Here is a 20,940-nt window from a genome sequence, read left to right on the forward strand (position 1 = left end):
GAGTTGAAAACGATACTGCTAGCCCTGAAGGCATTCCAGAAACACCTGTTCGGCCAGAGAGTGTTGATACAGACAGACAACACCACGGCGATGTTCTACATCAACAAACAAGGGGGGACACAGTCGTTCCCCCTCTCATCCCTAGCTCAGGAGATTTGGAGATGGGCCATACCTCTCAAGATAGATCTACTGGCAATTCACCTGCCAGGAAAGGACAATGTGGAGGCAGACTGGCTGAGCAGGCAGACCTCAGCATCGCACGAGTGGGAGCTCAATGGCCAGGAAACGGAGAAAATCTTCCAGAAATGGGGGACTCCCACAATAGACCTGTTTGCAACACGCCACAATGCAAAATGCCGAAGCTTCGCGTCCAGGCAACCAGATCAGCAATCCAGGGGAAATGCCCTATGGATAAGCTGGTGGAAGACATTTGCCTACGCCTTTCCACCGATACCCCTGTTGCACAGAGTGCTAGAGAAGTGCAGAACCAGCAACATGACTCTGATCCTGGTGGCCCCACAGTGGGCGAGGCAGACATGGTTCTCACAGATTCAAGAAATGGCGCAAGGCAATCCGTACAGGTTCGAGAGGAAAAAGGACCTGCTCTCAATGCAAAACGGAGAGGTACTGCACCCAGAGCCAGAGAGCCTCAACCTGGCAGCATGGCTCCTGAAGACCTAGAGTTCGCACACCTAAAGTTGCCTCAGAGCACCATGCGAGTGCTACGGGAGGCAAGGAAACCTACTACAAGAAAGTGCTACAGCGCAAAGTGGAAGAGATTCACGGTGTGGTGCAGGAAAAAGGGACTGCAAAACAGGATGACAAGAGACTCAACTGTGCTGAGGTACCTCACACACCTTCTAAAGAGTAACCTCTGCTCGAGCTCCCTAAGGGTACACCTAGCAGCGATCGTTGCCTACACCAGAGGTGAGAAAGGTGGAAGTTTCTTCACCTCGCAGGTGATGAAGAGATTCATGGAGGGAGCCAAAAGAATGGCACCCCCGAAAAGGTTGCCGCCGCCGGCATGGAATTTAAACGTGGTTCTGACGGAGCTCATGAAGGCGCCGTTTGAACCCATTCACAAAGCCACTCTCCAAATGTTGACGATGAAAACTGCCTTTCTAGTGGCCATTACCTCACTACGCAGGGTGAGCGAGCTTCAAGCACTAACGCTACAGGAGCCCTACATTCAAATTCACAAAGACAGGGTGGTCCTCAGGACGGACCCCCACTTCATGCCCAAGGTAGTGTCGGCGTTCCACATGAACCAGACTATCCAGATACCGAGTTTCTTCCAGAACCCGACTACAAACGCAGAGAAGGCCCTGCACACCCTCGACGCCAGAAGAGCGGTGATGCACTACATTGAAAGAACCAAGGAACTCAGGAAGTCGAAGCAGCTGTTTGTGTCCTTTGCTACCAGCTTCATGGGTAGACCAGTGACCAAGGGCACCATCGCTAGGTGGATTGCCCTCACTATTCAATTCTGTCACAAACAGGCTGGACAGGAGCTAACGGAGGGGGCCCAAGCCCACTCCACAAGGAAGAAGGGGGCCACAGTTGCCTTCCTGGCAAACACGCCCATCCAAGACATTTGTCTCGCAGCAACTTGGGCATCCGTGCACACGTTCACGAAGCACTACTGCGTGGACATTCAAATGAATAAGGAAGCACAGGTCGGACAGAAGGTGCTACAACACATTTTCAACGACCAGCGATCATCTTCCACCCAGCCACCACAGAAATAGGAAAACCGCTACAAAATCTATGCACAGCATAGTGAATCCAGAAAGATTCACGCTGCAAAACGAAAAGTTTCTTACCTGTCGGTGTAGTTTTGCAGCTTGAAGATCTTTCTGGATTCACTAGCGAACCCACCCACCTCCGCCAGGAAGATGAGGCTGGAGGAAGAGGGGGTGAAATGGATAGGATCAAAGAAGTGGAAACGTACAGAAATATGGACAAAAGGATTAATCAATCACCTAGGGTAAAAAAAAAAAAAAAAAAAGGAAAAAACAGGGAAAAAAGAACCCGAAGATGGCGCCCCAGAGGTGGGACTTCCGCAGGAAGCACGACGACGTCACGGGAGGTGCACCAAATGGTGGACGTCGACGCCCACCTGGGCTACAAAAAAAAAAAAAAAAAAAAACAAAGGAAAGACTACGAATCCGGACCCAACCACAAGATCGCGGAATAATGCACAGCATAGTGAATCCAGAAAGATCTTCAAGCTGCAAAACTACACCGACAGGTAAGAAACTTTTCGTTTTTTAGCAAGTTTTCCTGGAGCATTCACTAACTTGTTTTCCTTTCATCTCGATCTCCAGTAACTTCCTTAACCCAGTTCAATGATTACTCGATGTCCTAGGCTGACTTGACCACTTCTTCAAGACTTAGATTACCCATGGTCCATAGTTTCTCCTGAACACGTTTATTATTAGTATTCACCAAGAACTGATAGTGTAATATTTCATTGGTTGAGGCATCGAAATCACAGGTTATATATAACTCCTTCAAAGCAGTCAAAAATGCATACAAAGACTTCCTTTCTTTTTGCCTGCGGGGCATAAAAGTGATACCTTTCAAGAGTAATTCTTGTAGGGGGCTTAAAATAAACTTCCAGATGAATCGATGCCTGCTCAAAGTCAGCCTTTTTGTCTTCTCTCTCTACAGCGTCCACTTTGGGAAAAGGTCTTTAGATCTTGTGTGCTTCTGAACCTAAACCAGGGAGGAGAATCCCTTTTATGCTCTCAGCTGACAGCATTAATTGCTACTGTATAATTTCAAAACTCCCCTTTTTTTCTAAGCAAAGGGGGGTATCGCCTTTATTTTGTAAAAACGTTAAGTAAGGATTGAACTGCTTTGAAGATGAAACCAAAACAAATAGAAGTGGCCACTATGGGGACATAGTACATGAGGAACTATAAAAGATAATGTGCAGAGAATGACAAATTAAATATTAAAACACGCTCCAGTCACAAACCGCGCACTGCAGTGGAACGCAAACCTGTGAGGAAGTCACTAGGAACAAAGTTGGCACGCAGTAATGAAAATTAGGCTAGGAACGCCTCACTTTAGAGGAGATCACTTTCTTTGATGATGATGATGATGATGATGGAGCCCGCTAAGAGCAAGCCTCAATCCCTGCTGCACCTACCTAAAGGGAGAGGCACAAGTGCCGGGAAAAGGCAGGGTGACACAGGTCACGAAAGGCTCTGCCTCCTAAGGGTAAGCTGTGGCGTTTCGCATCCCTCACTGCTCGATACGTGAGCCAGCAGCGCAATATACACAACAATATAAAACAGTGGGCTTTGACTTGATTCCACCCAAAGGAGTATTACCCTCTCACTCGCTGTATCATGCTGCCTTCCTGGAAGTGCATCCATTAGAATGTACACCGCATTATTAAAATTCAGAAAGGTATTGCTGTTTGTCATTTTCAGTTCAATGCATTTTACACAGAAAGCAATATTTTTGCCACATCTTCCTAGCATCTCCCAGCCAGTAGGGCCTGCTTTAATTGGATCAACCTTAGTTTTGCAGCGTGAATCTTTCTGGATTCACTATGCTGTGCATTATTCCGCGATCTTGTGGTTGGGTCCGGATTCGTAGTCTTTCCTTTGTTATTTTTTTGTTTTTTTGTCGTAGCCCAGGTGGGTGTCGACGTCCCACCATTTGGTGTACCTCTCGTGACGTCGGCGCGCTTCCTGCGGAAGTCCCACCTTGGGTGCGCCATCTTCAGACTCTTTTTTCCGCCGTTGGGTCTGGATCGTCATCGAGAAGCTCCAGAGTTTGAACGAAGGAAAAGATAAATACGCGAGTTTCATCGAAGAAGAAAGTATACAAGACTACAGAGAAGAAGAACATACAGCTGGGACGACGAAGAAGGTGGAGTTCCACGAAAACTTCGACGCCCATTGGAAAATGCGCACTCAGAGACTCTGAGCGCAATGGACAAGACCCCATTCAAATTCTGCCGTAACTGCCACCACAAATACGCGCAGAAGGGTCTGCAACCTTTGCCTGCCGATCGACCACGTGAGCAAGGATTGCAACGCCTGCGCCGTCTTCACGCCGAAGACGCTCCGAGTGAGAGAAAGGCAGAGAAGAGCCAACTTCAACATGGAAGGCAAGGGTAAGGCCCCGTCGCTGTACGAGCTGGGCCTATCCACCGACGATGAGGACAACATCGCCGAAGGACCCGACGTCTTCACGGTCGCAGAGACCGATAAGAAAACGCCTGACAAGGTAGGAGACTCTTCGAGTACGAAAGCCCCCCGAAAATCTGAGAGTGACTCTCGAAAAACAGAGTCAAAGTCCTCGAAAGGAACACCGGCGCCGAAAATTTCGACGACTGCAAGTGGATTCAAGGACGAAAAGGCCCGGCGGATCCTTCGAGAAGGACTCCCAGGTGCCGAAGCCCGCCGAAAAGCGGGGTTCGTCGAAGCAGGGCCTCGAGGTGAGCCGCCCGACGACTAAGGAAAAGGCTGTGTCGACGCAAGCTCCGTCGAAGAGACCAGCGCTCGACGCCGATCCCGCCTCCAAAATGGAGAAGAAAAAGAGAAGGTTCGAGGCGGAGATGGAGAGTATCCTTCTGAGGAAGAAGGAGTTCGACGAAAAAATGAGACAGTACAAGATCCCAGTAAGGCTGCCGACCGAGGTCGTCTAGGTCGAGGAACAGGAGGACTTCGACACCGAAGATCTGTCGAGAGATCCTGAAGAGGAGGAGGAGGAAGCCTACTATGAGGGAGAAGAAGACGAGCAGCAGTCGATCTACGGCTCGGCGCCGTCGACGACTCAGGAGATGGAATGGCAAGACCTCGATGCCGAAAGTCCAGAAGAGCCCGTGGAGACATACCCTTCGAGGCCTTCGCCGCCAGACGACATTGGAGCATACAACATGGTCGTCAGGAGCTCAGCAGCAGCCTTTGGGGTGAAATTGGACGAGGAGAAGCAGAAAGCAGACTTTCTACTGGAAACACTGCTCCCCATCCAGACTAGGAGACAGTTCCTCCCCATGCTCCAAAGCGTGATGAACCAAGGGAAGGAGGCATTCAAGGAGCCCGGAACTTGCAGATCCATCACTCCAAGAACAGAAAAGAAGTACAAGCACTCTTCACAGGATCCTCCATATATGAAGGGATCAGTCACAGCTGACTCCATCATTGCTTCCACGGCCAGGAAGAGGGCCAATGTGCCGGCTACCTCAGGGCCGCCTCCCGACAAGGAGAGCAGAAGAATGGACCTCACCGGGAGGAAGGTGGAGAGAAATGCGGCCATGCACTGGCGCATGGCCAACTCCAATGCCCTTCTGAACAGGCACCAGCACCAACACTGGGACGAGATGGGAGACCTAATTAAGCATCTCCCAGAGCAGTACAGACAGAGAGCTTCCCATCTGGTTGAGGAAGGCAAAAGCATTTCAAACGCATGCATTAAGACCGCATTGGACGGGGCAGAGACATCTAGCAGGCTGATGGCTATTGGTATCACGGAGAGGAGGCAAGCCTGGCTCCGAATTTCTGGCTTCAAACAGGAGGTCCAGAACAACATACTGAACACACCATTCAACGGTGAGACGCTGTTCGGTGCCACGGTGGACGAAAAACTCTCCCAGCTGAAGAAGGAAAATGAAACGGCTAGGTCCATGGGGGCCCTGCAATTCAGAGGGATGTGAAGAGGCACCACAGCTCGGAGACCCTTCGGAAGGGGAGGAAACCAGCCGGGAACATCACACCAGACTTTCCAGCAAGGACAGCAGGGTGAAGGTCACAGCCAGCAGGGCCAGCAGAAGCAGAACTGGCAGTACCAACCTCGGGGCCAGTCCTTTCGCGGGAGGGGAAACGGACGTGGACAGAGAAGAAGAGGGGGAGACCAACCCTCATCAAAGTGACTTCCATCGAAAGAAGAGGCTCACCCTCAGGATACCCCAGGGGGTGAAGCGCATAGTGAACACAGTAGGGGGGATTCACAAACCAAACGCCTACGAGCATGCAACACCAGTAGGCGGAAGACTAAAACTTTACCTTCAACAATGGCAAAAAATAACATCAGACAAATGGATTCTGAACGTCATACAGTACGGGTACTGTATAGAGCTAGAGAAAAGACCTCCAGACAAGAAACCAAAAAGAAGGCAACGCTCCGGGCAGGAGCTTGCTCAACTCAAAAAGGAGACTCTGCAACTGCTCCAAAAGAAGGCCATAGAACCGGTGCCATACAGAGAAAGGAACAAGGGAGTGTACTCAAACTACTTCCTGGTCCCAAAGGTGGACGAAACACTAAGACCCATCCTGGATCTACGGTTCCTAAACAGATTCATAAAAACTCAGATTCAAAATGACATCGCTGCAAGAAGTGCTGCCCCAGTTACGAGGAGGAGACTTCATGTCCACGGTGGATCTCAAAGATGCCTACCTGCACATCCCGATGAACGGTCGACACAAGAACCTGGTAAGGTTCACCATCAACGAGGATCACTACCAATTCACAACCCTGGCATTCGGCCTCAAGTCCGCGCCAAGGGTGTTCACAAAATGCCTGGCAGCGGTAGCAGCATACCTACGGAGGGAAGGGGTCCATGTATACCCTTACCTGGACGACTGGCTAATCAAAGCAAGTACTCGCGACCAGTGCGAGGAACACGCAGAAATAGTGACAAATACACTAACAAGTCTAGGGTTCTCGATTCACTGGGGGAAATCATCAATGGAACCAGAACAGGTGAAGATCTTCCTGGGGGCACAGATCAACACCATAAACAACACAGTCATGCCCAGCAACAGGAGAACAGAAGCCCTGCTGAAGGAGACACGTCTCTACCAGAAGGGGCGAGCTCTGACAGTGAGAACGGCGAGCAAGATGATGGGGATGATGGCGTCATGCATACACCTAGTCCCCAATGTACACCTACACATGAGACCATTCCAAGAATGGCTGCAACAACAATGGTCACAAGCAAACGGAAGTTGGGAGGATCTAGTGGTTGTAACGCACGCAGTGCAGGAAGAGATAACATGGTGGAACAGGGAAAACATCACAACAGGGAAACCCTTGACATCTCCAAACCCAACTGTGACCATCACCACAGACGCATCCCAGAGGGGATGGGTTGCACACATGAACAAGCTCAGAGTGAGAGGTCTGTGGACTCCAACGGATGCGGTCAAACACATCAACTACCTGGAATTGAAGACCGTACTGCTAGCCCTGAAGACTTTCCAGAGGCAGCTGTACAACCAAAGAGTGTTGATACAAACAGACAATATTACAACGATGTTCTACATCAACAAGCAGGGAGGAACACAATCGTTCCCCCCTATCCAAACTGGCTCAGGAGATCTGGAGAGGGGCAATCCCACTGAAAATAGACCTGCTGGCCATACACCTTCTAGGGAAGGACAATGTGGAAGCGGACTGGCTCAGCAGGCAGACTTCGGCATCCCACGAGTGGGAGCTCAATGGATGGGAAACGCAAAAACTATTCAGAAGGTGGGGGAAACGCCAAAGCTCGTCAAAAACATTTGCCCACGCTTTTCCACCAATACCACTGATGCACAGGGTACTCAAATGCAGGACAAGCAACATGATGCTGATCCTAGTAGCACCACAGTGGGCAAGACAAACGTGGTACTCTCAGATAGTGATGGCAGAGGGCCCCCCACACAAATTAAAAAAAATCAGACTTACTCTCCATGCAGAACGGAGAGGTTCTACACCCAGAGCCAGAGAGCCTCAGTCTAGCGGCTTGGCTCCTGAGGACCTAGAGTTTGCACACCTTAAGCTACCTCGAAGCACTATGCGAGTGCTGCGTGAGGCTAGGAGGCCAACGACACGGAAATGCTATGGAGATAAATGGAAAAGGTTTACTATTTGGTGCGCCAGAAATAAACTGCAAAACAAAATGACCAAGGAATCAACGGTGCTTAGATACCTCACACACCTGCTAAAATCTAATCTATGCTTGTCACTAAGAGTCCACCTAGCGGCGATTGTAACGTACACACGAGGGGAGACGGGAGGAAGTTTCTTTACCTCTCGGGTAGTAAAGAGATTCCTCGAGGGAGCTAAAAGATTAGCACCACCTAAAAGAATGCTGCCGCCGGCATGGAACCTCAATTTTAGTCCTGACTGAACTCATGAAGGCGCCCTTTGAGCCCATACACAAGGCCTCTCTACAAATGCTGAGCATGAAAACAGCCTTCCTGGTAGCAATAACATCGCTACGCAGGGTAAGCGAACTGCAGGCGTTAACACTACAGGAGCCCTACATATAGATCCACAAGGAGAGAGTCGTCATGCGGACGGACCCACACTTCATGCCAAAGGTGGTGTCCGCTTTCCATATGAACCAGACCATTCAAATACCAAGTTTCTTCCAAAACCCGACAACGGGCGCAGAGAGGGCACTTCACACTCTCGATGCCAGAAGGGCGGTGATGCACTACATAGAGAGAACTAAGGAACACAGGAAAACAAAACAGTTTTTCGTGTCATTCGCTACCAGTTTCCTGGGTAGACCAGTGACCAAGGACACCATCGCACGATGGATCGCGCTAAAAATACAATTCTGCCACAGGCAGGCAGGACAAGAACTTTCGGAGGGGGCACAGGCACACTCCACAAGGAAGAAGGGGGCAACAATTGCCTTTCTGGCAAACACGCCCATTCAGGACATATGCCTGGCGACAACCTGGGCTTCAGTACACACGTTCACTAAACACTACTGCGTGGACATACAGATGAACAAGGAAGCACAAGACGGACAGAAGGTGCTCCAACATGTATTCAACGACCAACGCTCATCTTCCACCCAGCCGCCACAAAAATAGCAAACCGCTACAAAGTCTATGCACAGCATAGTGAATCCAGAAAGATTCACGCTGCAAAACGAATAGTTTCTTACCTGTCGGTGTAGTTTTGCAGCTTGAAAATCTTTCTGGATTCACTAGCGGACCCACCCACCTCCGCCAGAAAGATGAGGCAGGAGAGCAAGGTGGAATAACAAGTGAGGTTGAGAAGAATAAAATACTGAAAAGAGACTTGGAGAATAAACAAGACTAAAACCGCCTGGGGTTAAAAAAAAAAAAAAAAAAGACAAAGGAACAAAACAAGGGATAAAGAACCCGAAGATGGCGCACCCAAGGTGGGACTTCCGCAGGAAGCGCGCCGACGTCACGAGAGGTACACCAAATGGTGGGACGTCGACGCTCACCTGGGCTACGGCAAAAAAAAAAAAAAAGAAAGAGTACGAATCCGGACCCAACCACAAGATCGCGGAATAATGCACAGCATAGTGAATCCAGAAAGATCTTCAAGCTGCAAAACTACACTGACAGGTAAGAAACTATTCGTTCATGCAGTGCATGAAAACAGCATTTGTTAATGCCTGTGTTTACACATGTTGGTACCTGAACACTAGACCTTTTGGCATTCCAGTGCTCATTAAAAGTTTGAGATAAAATCAGAATATTGCCATGCCCTTGTTTTCTGATTTCAGAAGTACGGGGCATGTAAACCATTTTAGGTTTGTGAAAAATTCCCACCTAAACCACAGGCCAATGACCTTTGTGATTTGTACAGGAAACAAAAGAATAATTGCCTCATTTTTAAGTTAAAAAGAATTTCTTGTGCCTCCTCGCAGGGTGATTTGGAGACTGGAGTTAAATGGGATTTAGAGTTGAAGTTATTGTTTACTAAAAGGTTAGAGAATGATACAGAATTGGTGTTAATCAGTAATTTCCTTATCGGATAAAAATGCTTAATGAAGATTAATCGTTCAAAAAGCTGGAGATTTTGTAGCATCGAGTTGACTGTGAAAGGGGAAGAAAGGTGGACCATTTGTTACTCTATTACATAGCTCAGTTGAACTCTTTGTACCTAGGAAGTAGAACCATTTTGGTCAGTGAGCTATTTGAACACAATAAGAACCAGTGCACCAAGCTCGCCCACAGTATTGCACTCAATAAATCTATCAGGGGTTTGTAAAACGCAGCTACTCACCTGTGAGGATCTCAAGGCGCTGGGGGAGGGGGCGTGGGGCGGCTCTGTAGGGTACTGGGTCTTCTAAAGAGCCAGGTCTTGAGGTCCTTTCTAAACTGGAGCAGTGTGGGGCTTTGCCAGAGGCAGAGGGGGTAGGTCTTTCCAGGTCTTGGCTGTGAGGTAGGAGAGGGTAGGGTTTTGCTGTTCCTCCATCTCTTTTCGAGTTGTCAGAAGCGCTTGGATCTTTGGAGTGCAGGGGTGAACCAGCTTGTTTTCTTGTTGTCATCCCGTGGCTTTCTTGAGGGGCGAAAGAGTGTGTTGCTCACTTAGTCACCCAGCGGTGGAAGTTGGGCGCCGCGGTGTTGGCGTGTGGAGTCGTCGGAGGTGGAGTGCTGGTGAGGGCAGAGGTGAGCTGTTCTTTGGTTTCTTTGTTCCAGCTTCTGCGGGGGAGGCGGTGCATGTGCTTGTGTACGGTTGGTTTTCTGAAGGAGAAATAGATGCAGTGGTGGTCCGTCCAAAGAAGTTTCGAGGTGTGGCTGTAGGAAAGGCTGTTTCCTCCTGCGAAGACTGGGTCGAGTGTGAGTCCCGCTGTGTGTGTGTGGGCACGGTGACTAGTTGCTTCAGCTATATGCTGGCAAGGTTCTCTTGGAGGGTGGTGATGGTGGTGTTGGGGTTGTCATGGTTGTCCAGTGGAAGTTTAGGTCTCCGAGTTGTATGTAGTCCGTAGTGTCGAGGGCGTGAGGTGCGATGAGGTCGGCCAGGGTGTTGGGGAAAGGAGCACTGGGCCAGGCGGTCTGTAGATTGAGGGTTCCGCAGAGTCGTTTTGGGGTTGCGTTGTCTGGCGCGGAGTTGACATTGGTCCAGGTTTTTGTGAGGAAGGGGAGGTCGTCGTATGTGTGGGTATTGGGAAGGTCCCAAATTTATATGGCTTGCTGTGCAAGGAGCACATGTTGAGGAGGATGCAGTTCAGTGGTTTGTGTGCAGTGACGTCCAGTAGGCCGGGGGCTGCTGCTGGATTTCAGAGGTGGGTGAAGGTGTAGCCGCAGTGTCGAAAGGACTTACAGCCTTCGGTGTTACTCTGCGTGAAAGCTGGCAGTTGTTGCTTCGTCTGGGATTGAGCGCATGGAGGGTGCTGGAGTCATAGTGGAGGCGAGTCGGAGGTCCATGGCGCTGGTCGCGGTCAGGTTGCGGGCGGGCACAGAATGGCTTAGCTTTGGTGCGCCTGCAGCGCGGCTGCACAGCTGCTACCATTAAGTAGAGGGCGATCAGCTGGGAGGTGGGAGCGGGAAGGAAAGATGTGCTTAAAGAACGGTGATGGATCAAACCCAGATCTGTTGACTTGGTGTGAGTGTTTGATTGGTTCTGATGCTCCGTCCATCACCACCCCCTTTTGTACCGCTTTGTTCGCCATAAGTTGGCAGGGTATGCTCAGACGTTGAGTCCCTTGCTCACTTTGCCACTGGATTCAAGCAAGCCTGGCTGAAGACGGCTGAAATGCCAGAAACCGGTCCTAGGAAGCTTGTTTCCGGTCCAGGGAAGGCATGGCTTGGCAGTTCGGGCTGGACTGTTCCCATGAGGCACAGGGTCAGACTGATTTGCATATGGCCATGTCTGAACTGGGGTGGCAGAGTGGGCTAAAGAACGGTGATGGATCAAACCCAGATCTGTTGACTGGTTGTGAGTGTTTGATTGGTTCTGATGCTCCGTCCATCACCACCCCCTTTTGTACCGGAGAGGGAGGGGCAGCGGGGGCAGCAGCAGTGGGGAACGCGGGGAAGAGAGAAAGATAAGAGAAAGCAGGAACTAAAGTGAAAGGGAGGGAAAAAAGGGAAAAGAGAGCAAAAAAAGTGGAAATAGAGAGCAACAGGGCACAAAAAAAGAGGTCAACAGCAGAGTGCTCTCCTACTGGACCACCAGGGATGAGGCGCAGGCAGAAGTCTGTGTGGGGTGGAGGGCCCCAAACACCTACCTGGCACAGAGGCTCCGGGGGCAGTACTTTTAACTGTGGAGCTGCGCGGGGTGAGAGTAGTCCTACTGACCAGGTCTTGAACACTTGGCACTTGAATTCTTACCTTTGTTGGAAGAAAGTAATGCCTCCCGATCATGCTTTCGTCTCTACACAAGCAATATGTTGATCCTTGGGTAATTTAAAAAGCCAAATTCCTTTGCTCAAATCTACATGGATTGAATAGGAAAGCAACGTTTACTAATTTCTTTTTTCTTTTTTTTTTTTTTTAAACAAATAGACAGCAAGTATCTTTGATTTTGTTTTGTCAGCTGACCAATAAGTCGTAAAACATATGAACCAAGTGGCATGTCTTACTTAAATATATAACGTTTTTAATGTTTTTGGAATTATTCAGAATTTCGTTTGAAAGTGTACAGGAGAAAACACCTGTCACTAGGATTTTTATCCCCATAGTCTGGCAAGGCAGCCTTTGCTCTCAAGCAGGTAATAGCGTTTATGTTCCACCAACAGCAAAAATGAATTTTTCAACCGTATTCTCTGTATTAGAGTACATCGCTGATACATGCCACATTTGTTTCCAGTCTTTGTGGTCTTAGGAACATGTATTGCAGTGCAACTCGGGACAAATCCAGACTGGATGTTCTTCTGTTGTTTTGCTGGAATGTTTATGTTCTACTGTGCGCACTGGCAAACCTACGTCTCTGGAACCTTGCGTTTTGGAATGTAAGTAATACTTCATAAATGATAAATTGCAGTTACATGGCTGTTGCACTGTATTTCATAGTATGTTTTTTGTAGCTATGCTTAGGAAAGGAAACACATCTTGGCACAGGCACTGAAAACAAAGTTCATTTTGATCAGGTAACGTTTCCATCGATTTACCCTGGGAAATTCTGGCGGACAATTGACCAATTGATGAACAGTTTGTTCCTCTCGAGAGTATAGTTCTGTCAATGTAGACTTTGTATTCCTCTTAATAGATAAATATCTACATTCCATTTTAAATAATTTCGTTCACTCCAAACCCAAAGTATAGATTACACGTGGATGGACCACAAATCATTCTTTAAATGCTCTACTAAGACTTTGGCAATATGCCTGTCAAACCTTCAAATGTGATCAGCATTTCATAGTAATAGCCTTATAACAGAAACATTCAATAGTTTCTTAATTGCATCACCACAGTTTTTGCAAAATAAATAGCTTTGGAAGGGCTTCTAGAGCTTGTGGGAAATGCAGCTCGATTTAGGCAATGACCATAAATGTAATCCCTTCAAGTGGAGTGGGTTTTTCATATGCTATGTTCGGTTTTGTTGAATAATGGCACCGAAAAGAACCTTGGGTGAAAAGCCTCAAAAGGGCTTTCCATTGCGCTTTTCAACTGCCTTTTTCAGTTCACATCCACTATATTCTCAAAGGTGTAAATGCCCACCCATCCTACGTTTATTCTCCACAAAGTTCCATTTATTATTTGAAGCAGCTCTCATCCCCATCGCACACAGTGTTTTCAGGGTTTAAAAAAACACAGACTAAACCTCTTACTTTCTTAGAGATTGTCATTACACCTTTAATTGTGCAAGACTCTGCTCTTCAGTTTATATCTCATTTGTCCCTTTAAGCTTCCATGTCCTCTCTGAATTAGCCCTCTCTTTTCGTCTTGTCCTTCAAGATGCCAGTAGTTATCCCTTTTCACAGAACTCCTTGTTGCTAGCTTTAGGTCTGGGCTATAGAAACTTGTAGCACTTTCCCAGTGTGGACTTGGTGGTATGGTGCCTCGATCAAGATGTGACAATCAGTGGAGGAACCCCTATGAAAAGGGACAACTCCGGTTTTTGTTTTGTCTCCATTGAAATGTTTTATATTTCTTCATTGCACTGGCCTCTGGAAGTCCGTTGATTGCAAACCCGCTTCCTTGCTTCTATCCAGCTCTTCCGCCACTCAAACAAAACGTTGATCAATCTAGCCATCCCTTCACCCTCCTTTCCTCTCTTCCTTAATACATTTTCTGCCTTAGGGCATCTGACATGGTCTGTGCCTTCTTTTCCCATCATGCATTCTCTCCAGATTCGTATCTTTCATAAATACTCATAATGCAAAATATTTACCATCGCTAGGCTTGAATGGTCAACATAGAAATGAGAAGCAATATTTAAGTAGATTCTTTAATACACTCGCCTTTACACCACATTATGTGGGTGTGTTTTTTAATGGCCAGTGAGTTTGAAAGGGTTTAGCCCTGCAGAGCAGTTGTTTTGGAGATGGATGGCAGTCCTTGGAGAACCTCCTCCTACTGACGAGAAAAAGTAAATACTTTTTAACAGATCTGCAGCAATAGACTGAGAAAAACATTGAGGCCCATAAGTTTTCACTTTTCAGTTTCCTGAAGGTCATTCACTCAAGCAGCTGCCTCGGGAGCAGTTTCTGTGCTTGTGAAGTGCGTGGGAGTATCTACTGACACCCTAGAAATACCCTAGATTTTTGCTTCAGGGCACCTCCATTGATAGTGTTGAACACTGGGTGGTCCTGTACGCTTGCAGGATCCTGAAGCCCCTTTTACAATATTTAAAATGTAAGCTTTTTTCTTCAGCAAACCTTTTTGCTTAAAGTATACATTTATATTTCGTTGCCTATCTGGAGGCTACATCAGACACATCTTTCAAAAATGTCTTAAGTAGTTTAAAAATGTCTTTAGAAAAATAAAAAGGACTAGAAAAACTTTGGAATCCTTTGTTAAAAGAAAAACTAAAGTATGAAGTGTAGCTTGATAGACAACAGCCTTCACAGATTGTAAACCTGACCGTGCTCCATTAAGGAAACCCATTACTTTACTATCTTACCAAACCTTTTTAGGGACATACCCATTTTCATTTTTAGTCTCCTGGGTACAGGATCCTGGCCTACTGAGCTTCGTGTTTTTGGTGGGGGGGGGGGGGGGGGTGTCTCTGTGGAAAACCTTTCCAAATCACCATTCAACATATTTTATGGTTCAGGTGTTTTACCTTGCATCTTTCCAGTTCGATTTATTTTCCCTGAACAATATCATTACATTTGGTGAAATGCCTGTTGAGTGACAGGAAGTAGGCAGTATCAGACTCCATGTTCTGGGCATTTTGTGTCTTCCCCAAAACCATCTCGCTCTCAAATGTGTACTCTCAAGGACAGAGATGAGGATGAGTACAGATGCCAAGAAACCGCTTCAGGGAAATCTGAAGATTGAACAGAAGTGACTTTTTCTAACATAGCTGCAATTACTATCTGTAATTGCACCTTTAAGAGGAGATCCATAAAGATACTTCACTGTGAAAAATGTTACTCCTGTTTGGTTTTAAGGTTGATTGAGAGTAGTGAAGAGATTAACTTCTCATAACCATGAGGACCTGAATAGATACAACAAAGAGCCAATCAACTTTCCCCGGTCTATTTATAGAAAAACAAGCATGCATATAAGTAAATACTAATGCAGAACTAAATAAATTGATGTAATTGTGTACTCCTGTGCAAAAAATCATTTTCCTACCTATAGTAATTATGATAATGTATTAATGTTCTTATATGAAAGTGCAAATAAAATAACACTAAGACATAATCGGAAGAAGTTTTTAAAAAGTCACGTTCATAAGTCAATATTTCATGTACACTTCTACAGAGCAAAGCTGGAAATTGATTTAAAAAAAACGTTGACTCCTTTTAATGGTCTAGATTATTTTCTCCCCCTTCTTAAGGACTAACACTTCCAGAAACAAATCTGATGCGTTCACCATTTAAAACATTCTAGGACAACAGAAAAAATTATAACAACTTAATAAAACCTACCCAAACCTATATTGCTAAAAAAAAAAAAAGTATTGACATTAATTTGTTTTTTTTGATACATTACACAATTATAAATCCCATTCCTCAGATCATTCACCATCTCACTTAAAAAGCATACAGTTATTTGTGAGTATAGTTTTGCACCGAGTTCCTTAACATCAAACAAACTACTGAAACCACCATCCTCATCCTTCCAGTTGTTTTGCCTCTCGAATACATAGAGTTGAGATGGCAAAAGTTTAGTATTTATGCTTATCTGGGTTATTGTTTCCAACTAACTTTCTGTTGGCCATGTCTGGATTCTTACCTTTACCAGTACCTTTTATTACCCTAGTTATTTAGCTTGTGCTGCAATCCTAAATGTGATATGGAGAACTGGGGGTGCTGAGGTCCCTATTTCAAGGGTTTATGCCCGGTGTTGTTACTATGATTTCACTCTGCTTATGGTTGCTAGGAGGGTGTCTTGAGTGGGCAGCAGGGCACCGTAAGTGGGCTGCAGGCCGCATAGGGGTGCACACAATTGATTTCTTTAGGACCCAGTCCTCCACTTCACTCAAATGACCTCTTCAGTCATCAATCTGTCTCCCTCCTAGGGAAGAACTCTGAAATACGGGATAATTGTATATAAAGCGCCCTGAAAGCAAGGAATGTTTTCTGCTTTTTCATAATCAGTTCCTCTAGATAATTGTGTATTTAATTTCTCTGGTTTAATACCATAAGAGCAGACTAAAAATTATTATTTTTATTGTTTTTTGAATGAGAAACAATACTGCACTACATCTGTGGTTCCTTTGCAAATAAACCCTATTCCAACTAAGGCTTCAGAGACTATTTGTGGAAAGGAGACCTAAAATCGCCAATAAAGCTCTTAATGAGCAACCTAACATGTAGCATTATTTTCTAGCCTCTAGTCCAAGACATGTGAATATTTCCGCTGATAAGATAGATCCAGTATATCAAAAATATTTTTATCTGATCTTATTGAACTGTGTGCCATCTGGGATGAATGATATAACCTTTTTCTCTTTTAAAACAAATGTTTATCAAATTCAGATATTTCACCCTCCTATCTGTCATGATGTTGACAATTTAGAAAGTTCTGGCTTTATTTGTGCACTCCTAGCAACACCACTCAAGATGACACTCATGAAATATGAACCACACTTTTAAGTGTTTTAACTTCTCAAAAAGTAGCACATTCACCTAAATTCACACAAACGTACATTCTCACAAAGAATTCAGTAAATGATTCTGAATAGGATTCACCTTATGATAACTGTTTTTTTTAATGTCATAATGAGGTAAAATATAGGAAAACACATAATTTCTCCACCTACAGTTAAAAGCCATGAAGAAATACATAATCTTTGTAACAAAACCGGGAAAGACCAAATCAGTATAAATGGCCCAAAAGGAGAAGAATCCCCAAAGTAAGAATCGCATCCTAGATCGAAAAACAAGTTTCACTAAAGAGTTTGTCTTCTAATACAGCTACAGAACTCAGTCCTTCAGCAGAATCCTATGCCTCTGTCACTGAGAATGCCAGAGTAATCTCTTCACCTCAGTTGTGTGGTGATTTAGGCCTGGTGCACTTCATCCATTACGTCTCTTGGCCGAATGCTGAAGTAGATTTATCTAAGGTGGTATTGTGGTTTACGGCTAACTTTATATTGGAAAATCTATTTCCCGATGTGGACAATGCCCAGTTAATGAAGTGATAGCACATTTTACACTTTATTCCCAAATGAAGTGTTTTTCAGTGAACTGATCTGCTCTTGTTAAATTTTTGTTTCTCAATTTTTTTTAACCTGGAATCATCATTGTCCATCTGCTATCTGTTCGGCTGCAGTCTGTGCCTTGATCAGAGCACAATTGGGCAACATATGTTGATATGGTAATAATGTGCATCTTGTAGCATCAAGATCTCCTGGTTCCCATTCTATAGGGACTGCCCATTATGCTCTTCCTGAGACCATCAGATTAGAGACAAACTGCTACCAAATGGTTGCCTCCAGTGGGATTAGATGGATTTCTCTCGTTCCAAAAAAGATGCATACTGGTAACCAGTAACAGCAGCCCTCGACTCTTCCAGTTCATCATCAAGGATAGAAATCGGGATGGAATCACTCACCTGACACAGAGTTCAAGTTTATCTTATGGAACATTGTGGGCGTACATAAACTGAAAGCCTGGTCTCATATAGATGACATTTTTCAACTCCAAAATAATTTGACTCTAGGAAATGTAGTTTAACTAATGATTGACTTTCAGGATTTAATTTCATATAATAAAGATTCATATCTATCTAAAATGAGTCATGCAAAAGGGGGATTTTCAATTCTATTTGATATATTTTTTTTAACTCGAACTGTGCACTTATTGCTAGTGTATTAAATGCCACATTTGCACTGAAAATAGATTTATCTTTCATGTAATCATTATCGAATTCTGCACTATTATTCAATATATTACACCCCCACCCCCCCCCCCCCCCCCCCGCAATTGCCACATTTCGACTCTAGTAGTCATGGTGGCTGTTACTGTAAACATATTAAAATATGTAACCTAACCCACCAATCATTTTTGTAGGTGACTTCACTGCACATTTCACAACAATGTCCTATGCCCAATTTCATTTAACGCTGATGGATGATATATGAGGACTAAATTCCCCTATGATTTACAGCAGCTGAATACACATCAGAGGTAAAACCTTATTAAATTGGGGATTTAAATTGAATCTAACCAGAATATATGTACCTGTTAGGGTGACACACTGTGTTCACCTATGCAAGGTAAGGGTGATCTAAATCAACCATTAAGTATGCTTTGATTTTCTACGTATATGCAAATATGATGAGCTACCTTCATTCTAGAACATGAACAATGATCATAATTCTATCTAAATATAGTTGATGTCTAGTATCTTTTTCCCGGTCAAATTAGTACAAAGGGCAAGAGAGTAATCCAATATAAAGATCACATTTTATAATGGGATGACAATGGCTCATATAAATCTGACCTCTTTATTAACGATTGTCTTGGAGATAAATCTGACAGCCCTTGCTGTTAAGGGATTTGTTAGTTTTATCTCAAAAGTCTCCAATATGGTTCATGTTCCTTGATAAAATAAGTATTTCCACTGCACTCTCACTAAAAGGCAAACAAGATAAATTAAAATAGTTCTAGTTTGGTACCATATATACAGTACTTTAAATAAGGGTAATGTGCAGCAGTTTGGGTTTGTTGCCTCCATGACCGGAGTAGAAAAATGTTACCCGTGGGAGAAGAAATTGCGCCCGTCTGCTGGATTAGGAGTTTAATCCTGGGCGGGTGGTGCTGCGGCCGTCTCATTGTAGTGGGCTGCTAGGCTAATAGGAGAGTCTAACATTCATCCTGCTGCTGTGACAGCACCTGCAGCATATTCCTGCACGGTGTGGCATGCATGCCACACCCTGCAGGAACAGGAGTGCAATTCCAGGGGGGCACATGTGCCCCCCCCCCCTGCATGCACCACCAGTCACAGCACTGTTCCTCTGACATCCTTATCATGGCAGGGTCACTGCCAGGTAAGGGATGGTGGACAGATAACTTGTAATTTGCTCATGGTGCCACCGGCATATTGCAGCTCCTTGACCGCTGCATGACTGTTACCAGATCCTGGATTTCCGGCGGAGGCAATGGTCCTGTGGAGGTCAGACCTCCCAACTCGTAATGCTTCAGGCGGGCCCGCAGTGTGGCAGTGGTCGGACCACCACCACGAGTACGGCCCTTATCCTATTCATTACCCTTTTGCAATTTATATCATTTCAACTGTAGATTAATATGATCTAGTATAACTTTGGTTCACTGAGAATGACATTGTCAAGCATATTACTTCCACCAGAATGTCTGTGTAGAAAGTCTCAATTGAGTATCTCTATCAATACAAACTAATCCTGCTGAATGGGATAGGTTACTATATTTTCCATATAAGTACTGTATTGGATCTCTAACTATGCCAACGTTTGGGAGAGGAGAAATGAACAACTACCCCCAAGCCTTGCCTGATGTTGCAGGAAAACTATTAGTGAAAATTCTATTAGGTGCTCTATCAGAATGAGTGGCAGACAATTATCTATTTCCGTTTGAGCAGTGGGGGTCCACTCTGGAAGATCAACGACTTTAGCACAATAAAAGAAACATAATCTCTTCGGGAAAATAAAACAATGCTTATCATTTGTTGATCTCTTGCATGTTTGATAAAGTAAACCTACCACCTCTATGATTCTAACTGTCTATAAATGGGACTTTCCTCTAGTCTTACTGGCCATGTTGACCCACACCACTCTACTACTAGTGTTTGGGTTCCTTGGTCATTACCGGTAATATTCAAGAAGTATATCTGCAGAAAACAAACACAGTAATGTGTACTGGCTCCATTGCTTTTCTCACTTTACATCGCTGACTCAGAATCTGTAGACTAATCCCCCTACTTTATGTGGTAGAAAGATCAACATACTCCTATATGTAGATGATCTTCTCCTAATCAATCTGAACCCAGTTCGACTTCCAAATAAATGAAACCATTAAACCAAAAATATTTGGAAAATCTCAATATTGTTACGAAAACTAAGATCATGATTCTTGCGCATTCAGCAGCTTTGAATCATTACAGTTGGTCTGTAGTTAACAAATTATTTGAAATTTTACAATACACATCAAATAACTCCTCCAAAAAAGAATTTGCAAACATACAGGCAGCGAAAGTCTTCAGGTACGGGTAATGGTCTACTTAGTTTATTTTTTGTAGTTGCATTGGAAGACAAAAAATGAGGCACTTGAAAAGGTTTATACTGCGGCGATTCCTGTTTTACTCTTTGCATTTGAATGGTATAAAATAATTGACTGCTATATTTTATCTTGGTAGAAAATATTCTTTGTAAACACTACTTGATGATTAGAAAGAGTTACTTGGTCAACGCACTTAGGTTAGAGATAGATATGGTTGTCATTCAGTACATAGGACATGGTCAAATCATTTGGTTGTAGTTTTATTTACATATTTTAAGTGACTCACTTTTACTAAAGTGTCTTGCTTACAACACAAGCTACCGTTTATTGTGCTGTAAAATGCTGCTTTAAACTTATTGCATGAAAATGGGTTATTAGTTTGGAAGGATGTTTATCCTACTTAG

At 44.9% G+C, this 20,940-nt stretch overlaps 1 protein-coding gene across 6 annotated transcripts in view; it reads left to right on the forward strand.

Moving 5' to 3' along the window:
• CEPT1 (choline/ethanolamine phosphotransferase 1) overlaps positions 1–20,940 on the forward strand; it is a 475,568-nt gene that overhangs the window by 273,719 nt on the left and 180,909 nt on the right. For all 6 annotated transcript variants that reach the window (XM_085600157.1, XM_085600148.1, XM_085600172.1 and 3 more), the window contains one exon: positions 12,532–12,673. In XM_085600157.1, coding sequence (XP_085456283.1) covers positions 12,532–12,673 — 142 coding nt within the window. The remainder of the gene's footprint in view (positions 1–12,531; positions 12,674–20,940) is intronic.

The sequence above is a fragment of the Triturus cristatus genome, chromosome 1_2 (genome assembly GCF_964204655.1).
Source record: "Triturus cristatus chromosome 1_2, aTriCri1.1, whole genome shotgun sequence".
Classification (NCBI taxonomy): domain Eukaryota; kingdom Metazoa; phylum Chordata; class Amphibia; order Caudata; family Salamandridae; genus Triturus; species Triturus cristatus.